Source organism: Ictalurus punctatus, chromosome 25 (genome assembly GCF_001660625.3).
Source record: "Ictalurus punctatus breed USDA103 chromosome 25, Coco_2.0, whole genome shotgun sequence".
NCBI lineage: Eukaryota > Metazoa > Chordata > Actinopteri > Siluriformes > Ictaluridae > Ictalurus > Ictalurus punctatus.
Window position 1 is genome coordinate 18,549,847 of NC_030440.2, and position 8,208 is coordinate 18,558,054.

General features: G+C 42.6%; 1 protein-coding gene across 1 annotated transcript; it reads left to right on the top strand.

Moving 5' to 3' along the window:
- The first annotated feature begins 349 nt into the window (after nucleotides 1-349).
- On the top strand, nucleotides 350-7,893 carry LOC108257673 (E3 ubiquitin/ISG15 ligase TRIM25). The gene is made up of 8 exons (XM_017455603.3): nucleotides 350-1,027; nucleotides 2,790-2,885; nucleotides 3,805-4,038; nucleotides 4,427-4,586; nucleotides 4,669-4,773; nucleotides 4,861-4,959; nucleotides 6,149-6,268; nucleotides 6,377-7,893. Exons 1-8 carry the CDS (start codon nucleotides 443-445, stop codon nucleotides 6,460-6,462), a joined length of 1,485 nt encoding a protein of 494 aa, XP_017311092.1. The 5' UTR covers nucleotides 350-442; the 3' UTR covers nucleotides 6,463-7,893.
- Nucleotides 7,894-8,208: the final 315 nt, after the last annotated feature.

Genomic DNA, 8,208 nt, shown 5'->3' on the forward strand with positions numbered 1-8,208 from the left:
CGGCCAACAGAGGGTGCCAAAACATTTCCTTATCTTGCTCATTAACCCCTGAAACACTTCTACTAGTCTTTCAGTCCTCGAGTCCGTGTATATTTGTCCTCTTTTTATTCTTCTTCACTTTTACATTTTTAGTGAAAAACTCTTTTCCACACACTGCCCAGGTCTGAATTAATGATTTTAAAAAAACATATACAAAGAGGATACAATGATAAATAAACATATTTAAAGCTTTTTTTCTGATTCATGACCGCCGCTCTTTCACTTTCACTTTCTCTTTTCATCAGACATGCGCACACATTTTTGTGGGTTTTCCACTTTAATTCTCAGCGAATCAGAAGGAAGCAGGAAGTCTTTGGGTCTTATCTAGACACTCATCAGGTCAAGCAGACGGAAGTTCAGGAGCTTCACGAAGACTTTCCTGTGGTGTTCGGCTGAGAGTAAAATGGCAGCGTCTCTGTTCCGAGATAGAGATCAGTACAACTGCTCAGTGTGTTTGGATCTGATGAATGATCCGGTGACGATTCCCTGTGGACACTCTTACTGCAGGAGCTGCATTAAACACTACTGGGACCGAAATTATTCCAGGAGAGCTCGATGTCCACAGTGCAGACAGGACTTTCCTAAAACACCTGCACTCAACAAAAACACAATGCTGGCTGAAATCCTGGAGACGCTGAGGAACACCACGCTTCAGGGTTCTCCTCCTTCTCCTCCAGCTCAGACTTCTGCTCAGCCTGGAGAAGTTGAGTGTGATTTCTGCACTGATGTAAAGCTCAGAGCGGTGAGATCATGCCTGGAGTGCCGAGCGGCGTACTGTGAAACGCATCTCCAGCCTCACTACGACTTTCCGGCTCTTAGGAAACACAAGTTAGTCGTCGCCACCGAAATACTGACGTGTCCGAGACACGACAAACTGCTGGAGGCTTTCTGTCGCACCGACAACATCTTAATCTGTATGAGCTGTGTAATGGACGAGCACAAAGGCCACGACACGGTTTCATCTGCAGCAGAAAGAGACGAGAAACAAGTGGGACACTTTATTATTATTCATTAAACTGTTATTTGTTATTACAGAGCACTATCGGGTACTTTCCCTTGTAGCAGAATCTGACTATATTACTCAGAGCGAACAGATAATGTGTTCTAATCAGATACAGGTACAGGTACGAATAGAAGCCCAGTGTTAATTCTTACTTTAGAATTCTTGTCACAGTGGATCTGGTTGAGATTACACGAGTGCAAGTCACATGAGCCGGAGGTTTTCACTTTAATGTGGGTGTGAGTGAGCGGTCAGATGTGAAGCTTGCGGTACAAACACCATGTTTATTAAATGTGATGCATTAACAGTGTTTATTCATTCATCCTTAGTAACTGCCTGGTCAGGGATGTTGCGGTTTACATTAGGCTAGTAGATTGGTTGTATTAGTGATATGCCAGAGCCGTATATCGGTTGAAGGGTTGAGCCTGGCCAGTACCTGGATGGGAGACCTCCTGGGGAAAACTAATGTTGCTACTGGAAGTGGTATTGGTGAGGCCAGCAGGGGGCCTGTGGCCTGTGTGGGGCCTAATGCCCCTGTATAGTGACAGGGACAGCATGCTGTAAAAACAGCATCGTCTTTCACATGAGACGATAAACTGAAGTCCTGACTCTCTGTGGTCATTAAAAATCCCAACGACTAGGGGTATACACCGGTGTCCTGGTGAAATTCCCCCACTGACCCTATCACCCCCTAATAATCTCCATCTCTGAACTGGCTCCATCACTCTCTCCTCTCCACTGATAGCTGGTGTGTGGTGGGAGTTGTGGAGCACTATGGCTGCCATCGGATCATCCAGGTGGAGGATGCACAGTAGTGGTGTCTGAGGAGATTTGACGTTTGTTGGTAAACGAGACCTTTTAGCTGTATTCTTTTTGACGCACGTGAATCGAAGAGGGCTTTGGCTGAATGCATGTTGTGACGATGTCACATGACGCGTTTCAACCCAAATGTGTGGTAATTTTGAAAAATCACAAGCTCCTCCGAATTCTGCCGAATTTGCTTTATTTTGCGTTAATTTATGCGCTCGCAAAATCGCGAAATCCTGGAGGGACTGGTTTATTAACTGGAGCGATGTAGCTGAGGTTGAGGAACTGTCATCGATGCGGTTCTTTATGAAGGTCAGAACATGGCGGTCACATGGGTGTGGATCACACCGGTCTGACGGCATCGGAGTGAGATGGTCTCAGCAACGTTCAACTGAAAAGAGAAAGTGATTTGACTCTGAATCGACTCGACTGCTGGAAATGAATCAAATGAGTTTTGGGGGGTTTTTTGGGTCGCAGATTTTTACTCTGTTTGTAGATGTGAGCTGAGCCAACGCACGGAGAAATGCCATGTTTTCTGGAGATTTGGTGAAAGAAAAAGAGAAAATAAATGCAGACACACAAAAACATTTAATCACATCTAATCATTTATTTAGTTCCAGCTCAGTGTTCTCCGAGCTGTTTGATTAATTATGCGCAGTGTGAAGACAAACCAAACCAAACAGCAAACCAAGCAGAAGTATAAATCCTGCTCTGATTCAGGATCAGCAACTGGACTAACAGTTGTGAACATGCTCTTTAAGATTATTAACGGTACCATGTACACGTTCTCAGGTAAACGATAGCAACACACTAAAGGTACGCGTCCCCTTCATGGTACCACAGCGGCGACATGGAAAAGTCCAGTTTTCTCACGTTATTTCAGACACTGCGTGTTGTTAATTGTTTCATAATTGATTTGTAAACCTGACTGCGTTCTTCACAGGTCACGCTGCAGGCTAATAAACACAAATTTGTGGAGAAACGCAAAGAAAAAGAGAAAGAGCTTCACGAGTTGAGGAAAGCCACAGAATCTCATACAGTAAGTAAAATGCTCTGGAAAGAAGAAGCACATGTCTGTGGTGTATTTCAAGACAACAAACATGCTATAAACATGTAAAGAGTAAATATATCATTTATATTTCTTTAACCTTCATTCAGGAACAGAATCCACACTGACTCCATTATGATATACAGTATAATGTGCTTTTGTCAGTTTAACGCATGTGTTATGAATAAGTGAAGTCATGTCCTAGGCTCGTGTACATGTGCTCGAACAGGTTCAGCAGGAACTCAGGAACACAGTTTATATCAAGACTCAACAATAATTAGTCAACCAGACTGGCCAATGAGGAATGTTTTTCTTTTCTTGCGTGTACACAACGTACAACAGGTCACCGATTACACACGTTTTTAAAATCCGTATATGTGGAGTGTCTGCCGTACTTGTGAATGAGCTGTTACTATAGTAACCATAAGGTTCTCACTAGCTCTGTAGTGTATTGTATCATAACAGCGACCTGGGAGAGCGTAATTTCTCCCAGACTTTACTAATCAGTACGTCTGCTATTAATTCAATTCAATTTGTAGAGCGCGTTTAACAACCGACGTCGTCTCAAAGCATCTTTACAGATAGAGTGTGTGAATTTATCTCTATTGCGCGAGCCGGTGGTGATGGTGGTGAGGAAAAACTCCCTGAGATGATACGAGGAGGAAACCTTGAGAGGAACCGGACTCAGAAGGGAACCCGTCCTCATCTGGGTAACGACGGATAGTGTGAGAGTAAAAGAAAGGTCATTATGGTTAACAGAAAAGTTAAAAGAAGTTATTGTCTCTACTGAATCAACCCTCTCAAGGCTCAGTTAGTGTCTCTGTGTATTAATTAGAAATACATTGTATATAAAATAAAAATGCTGTGTGTGTGTGTGTGTGTGTGTGTGTGTGTGTGTGTTTTAAACCAGAGGTCCACACAGAAGGCAGTGGAGGAGACGGAGCTAGCCTTTAACTCGCTAGTCACTGCCCTTGAGAAAAGCTGCTCTGAGGTGACCGAGAGAATCAGAGCTCAGGAGGCGGCCTATAATGATCGAGCTGTCGAGCTTCAGGAACAGCTGGAGATTGAAATCGCCATGCTGATGGGACAGGAAGACATCGTGGACAAGCTTATACAGACGGAGGATAATGTCTACTTCCTTCAGGTCTGAATCTGTCAGGAAGTGTGTTAGAGTGTACTGTTAACATGTAGAGTTATTATTCTATGTCTATTATGTGATCTACGTCTGCAGTCCACAATTTCTATCTCTGAATTGAATTTTATGGGGGGGTTAAAAGGCAGTTGTCTAGACACTATTGAAAAAGCCAGACGCTTCTACACAAGAAATCTCTGAGGTGTGACCTACACCCAGATGATGTTAATAATCTAAATGTGGAGCTCAGAAAATCCCCTCAGCTGCGTAACCCGACCCTGAATACGAGGAGCTTTCCTCACATAAAAATACTGATGTAACTTAACAGAGTTCATTTCCAACTCTGAATATGACTCTTAGTATAAAATAAATAAAATAAGTGTTTGTTGTCCTTTAACAGAACTTCGAGAGCATGCCCAGTCCCTCTGGAGATGAAGAGTCGCCCGCTCGGACTTTAGAGCCGCTCGTCTCTCTTAGTGACGTGAGAAAGATGATTTCTGAGTTTAAAGAGAAACTGGAGATTTTCTACAAGCAGGAACTGGAAAACATGTTTAGAAAATGTAAGTACATTTCAAATGTAAGAAAAAGAAAGTCCATCACTTTTGCTGAGTTCCGGTTCCTGGTCCTTTTTTCCTCTGTTAGTCCATATCAAGGTCGGTGACAGAGTTCGGGTGAAATCTTCTGTGAACACACCTACATTTAACTGGGGCTGCACTGTCACACACAGGAGTGTAGGCGTCGTCATGTGTAAGTGTTGTACTGGTTTTTAATCCAGGTTTAATCACAAATGAATTCAGAGTTTGATTATAATCTGAAATCTGCTCCATTTTAAAGCCATAAGTGAGGAAACTGTGATCGTCGACTTCCCGGAGCATAAAAAATGGAAAGGACTCCTGTCTGAGATGGAGCGCGTAACTGCTGCTGATGAATCTGGTGTGTAAACATGTAAAAGTATGTGTGTGTGTGTGTGTGTGTGTGTGAGTGTGTGTGTGTGTAACTGAGACCTTATGTTTGGTTATTGTTTCCACTGCTTCACTGAGTGGTAGTGTAATTAAGTACCTGTACTGCGTTAGGTGCCCAAACAGGGGCATGTGGGCGGAGCTTCCAGAAGTGCAGTATATATATATATATATATATACAGTTTGAACCAAGTATGAAAAATTTTGGAAGACATTTAGATTAAAAGTGTGAATTTCCCCTCTGTAGGTGGACTTTTGGAACACCCTGTATTTTTTATATTAAAAAAGTTTACAAATTTTGAGTTTGTGAGTTTAAGGAATAAGAGAACGGGAGATGGATAACTGGATCAGGTCAGTGGCAGTGATGTTAGTCACATTTTGTGGATGAAGCTCTCGGTTTGTTGGTTTTTTACGTCCCTTTCCTCAACTATGGTCACAAACTGTGAGACATGATCGAAAGTAAAAGGTACAAGTACAAGCGGTGGAAATGAGGCTGTTCTGCAGGGTTGCCAGGTGTACTCTTCATGACAAGTTGAGGAGCTCGACAATCTGGGAGATCCTCGGAGTAGAGCTGCTGCTTCTCCATATCCAGAGAAGCCAATTGAGGTAGTTCATGAACCATACAAGGACACCCCTGGTTAACCCCCGTTAGAGCTGCATCAGGCACGTCCCACTGGATGAACACCCCAGAGCAGACCTTATACCTCAGAGTTGACTTGGAATGTTGGGGTGTGGGGGGTGGGGTGGGTGGGGGTGGGGTCCTCCAGGAGGAGCTGGGATAGAGAAGTCTGGTTCAGACCTACTTAACCTGTTGCCACCAGGAAATTTGGAATGAATAAAAAAAAGTGTTGCATTTTACAAGCACCGATCTCCACATCACACCCTCCAGAGAAACTCCCCCTACTTTTCAAGGGTACTGTTATGTACCAGTAATCTGATAAAGAGAGTCAGCCAGGGTACAGATAGTTATGGATTTGGATTATTAACTAACTGGCGTTAACAAAGATACTGTATGTATGCTGTTGTTTCATATCTAGTCTCTCTCTTATTGTAAATAACGTGTTTGAGAGTGGAATAACATCCACACGAAATCTGCAACTCTGTTCTGTAAAAGTCCTTTAACTGCTAAAATATTCCAACATGGATTTTTTTTCGTATACTAGGAATTTCAGCTCAGCAGAGGAGGATTAAAGTCGGAGACCGAGTCCGAGTGAAGCCGTCTGTTACCAATCCAAAACTCAGCTGGGGAAGGGTGACTCACCAAAGTGTGGGCGTGGTCAAGCGTAAGGCTTTTGATTGACAGTTCTGAAGCTGTAATACATACACACTGCATTCTTATTCTGTGACTAAGTTCTGGCATTAAATTATTATAATTTATTTTTCCGGAACAGATCTTGTTGGGGAAGAAATGACCGTGGACTTCCCGGAACATTCCAGCTGGATCGGCGTCGTCTCCGAGATGGAACTTGTGCCTTAAATCCTCATGAGGTGTAATTATCGAGATCTTACAATTGTAATTGAAATTGAATCTGTCTGTTTTTATTTATTTTTTAAAAAATTAGTTAATAATTGAAGTTCCATCATCAAATCTTCAACAAACCTGTCTATAGAGGCTTTTAACCTCACGTCTTCCTGAGCAGTTCTGGACGGGAATTTAGGGCTATTGGGTAAATGTTTAGATTTGGGCTACACTGCCTTGAACTTAGAAAAATAATATCATTAATGGGTTCAGCACTTTTAAAAAAAAAGATGTTTTCACGCTGGAACAATTTAGAGTGATTTTGTTTGCTTCTTTGATTACGTTAATTTTTTGCTCCCTGTAACATTTCTAATCCCAGATAGAAATGTTTTTAGATTATTTTCTAGCCTTATCTTGACATACGCCTGCAAAGACCATGTCGAGTAAGGAGGCAGTTTAATAAATGCTGTGGTGAAAACAGTCAGTGGAGATGATTAAAACCTCTAGCTGAGTGTGATTTCCTCTCGATCATGTGAAACGTCATCGTGAAACAGACGCCAGTCTCATTCGTTCAGTTTGTAATGAAAATGTTGCCCATGCACCAGTTCAGTCACGTCAGCACCAAAAATGGAGAAGACGTCAAAGTTTTAAAATGTTTAAATACTTTAATAACACGACATTTCAGCAACAGAACCGTCGTGAGTGAATGAATCAGTGATTAATGATAATGATAAAGATAATGATAATGAGTCTTTATTGGTCACAGCACAGTGAAATTCTTTTCTTCACATACCCCAGCATTCCAGGAAGTTGGGGTTATTATTTAGTTAGTGTGACGTGAGAGTGAACAGAGAGTGAACAGAGACCAGTGGAGTGAAGAGACGATAACGAAGCCTGTGTTTAGACATCTCGAGTGACTTTTACCTCAGGTGATGAGTGTCATGATTCCCCTTGAAGCAGCGTGCTCTAAGCGCGAATGCGCGAGCGCCGCTTTTCCGTTGTTGTCAGTAGTGACATCTGGACACGTGTGTGTTGTTTATGTTTCTGTCACGTCTCCTCCCTGTTCTGTCATTGGCTGGGATTTCACGTGGGTCTGTATTGCTCTTAGCTGTTAGCGGTGTAGACGCTGATCATGTCCGCATATATACCGCGCGCCTCCCAGCACACAACGCGGAAGATTATCATAGAGTTAGTTTAGTTCGTATAGTAGTTATAGTCGCGGTCCATGTTTAAAGTTAGTTCACGCTGGATTATCCGCTCCCAGTTCCTCGTCATAGTTCATGTTTCTCGTTTTGTTTATCGACCCTGTTTTCCGAGACCAGGACCTAGATTCCTGCCTTGCCCCGTGTAAGCCTGTTTGCCGATCGCCTGACCTCTTGCATGTTTGTGGATCACGTTTTGGATTTGTCTGTCTGTCTCTCTTTAAAATAAACAACTGTTCATCCTGCACTTGCATCCGTCCTATCTCTGCTCCGTCACGATGCGTGTCAATGAGACACACTGATGTGGATGATGCTGATAATCAACGTGAGAACTCATTTCCTGAGTTCCTCTAAGATGTGTTATCCCCCCCCCCCCCCCCCCCCCCACACACACACAAACACCGAGGCGTTTTTACACCAAAATATTCCTGAAAAGTGTTCCGAATTTGCCAAAAACTAAATTAAATGTTTTCATTTTGATGAAAAAAGGGGAATGCTGTAATTGGGTTTTTATTTTTGATAACAATATTACATGAAACCCTGACCCTTGATTTTTTCAAAT

Coding starts and splice junctions, on each gene's coding strand:
- LOC108257673 (XM_017455603.3), top strand. CDS start 443: ATGGCAGCGTCTCTGTTCCGAGATAGAGATCAGTACAACTGCTCAGTG. Junction 1,028..2,789: donor CAGAAAGAGACGAGAAACAA/GTGGGACACTTT, acceptor CGTTCTTCACAG/GTCACGCTGCAGGCTAATAA. Junction 4,587..4,668: donor GGAAAACATGTTTAGAAAAT/GTAAGTACATTT, acceptor TTCCTCTGTTAG/TCCATATCAAGGTCGGTGAC.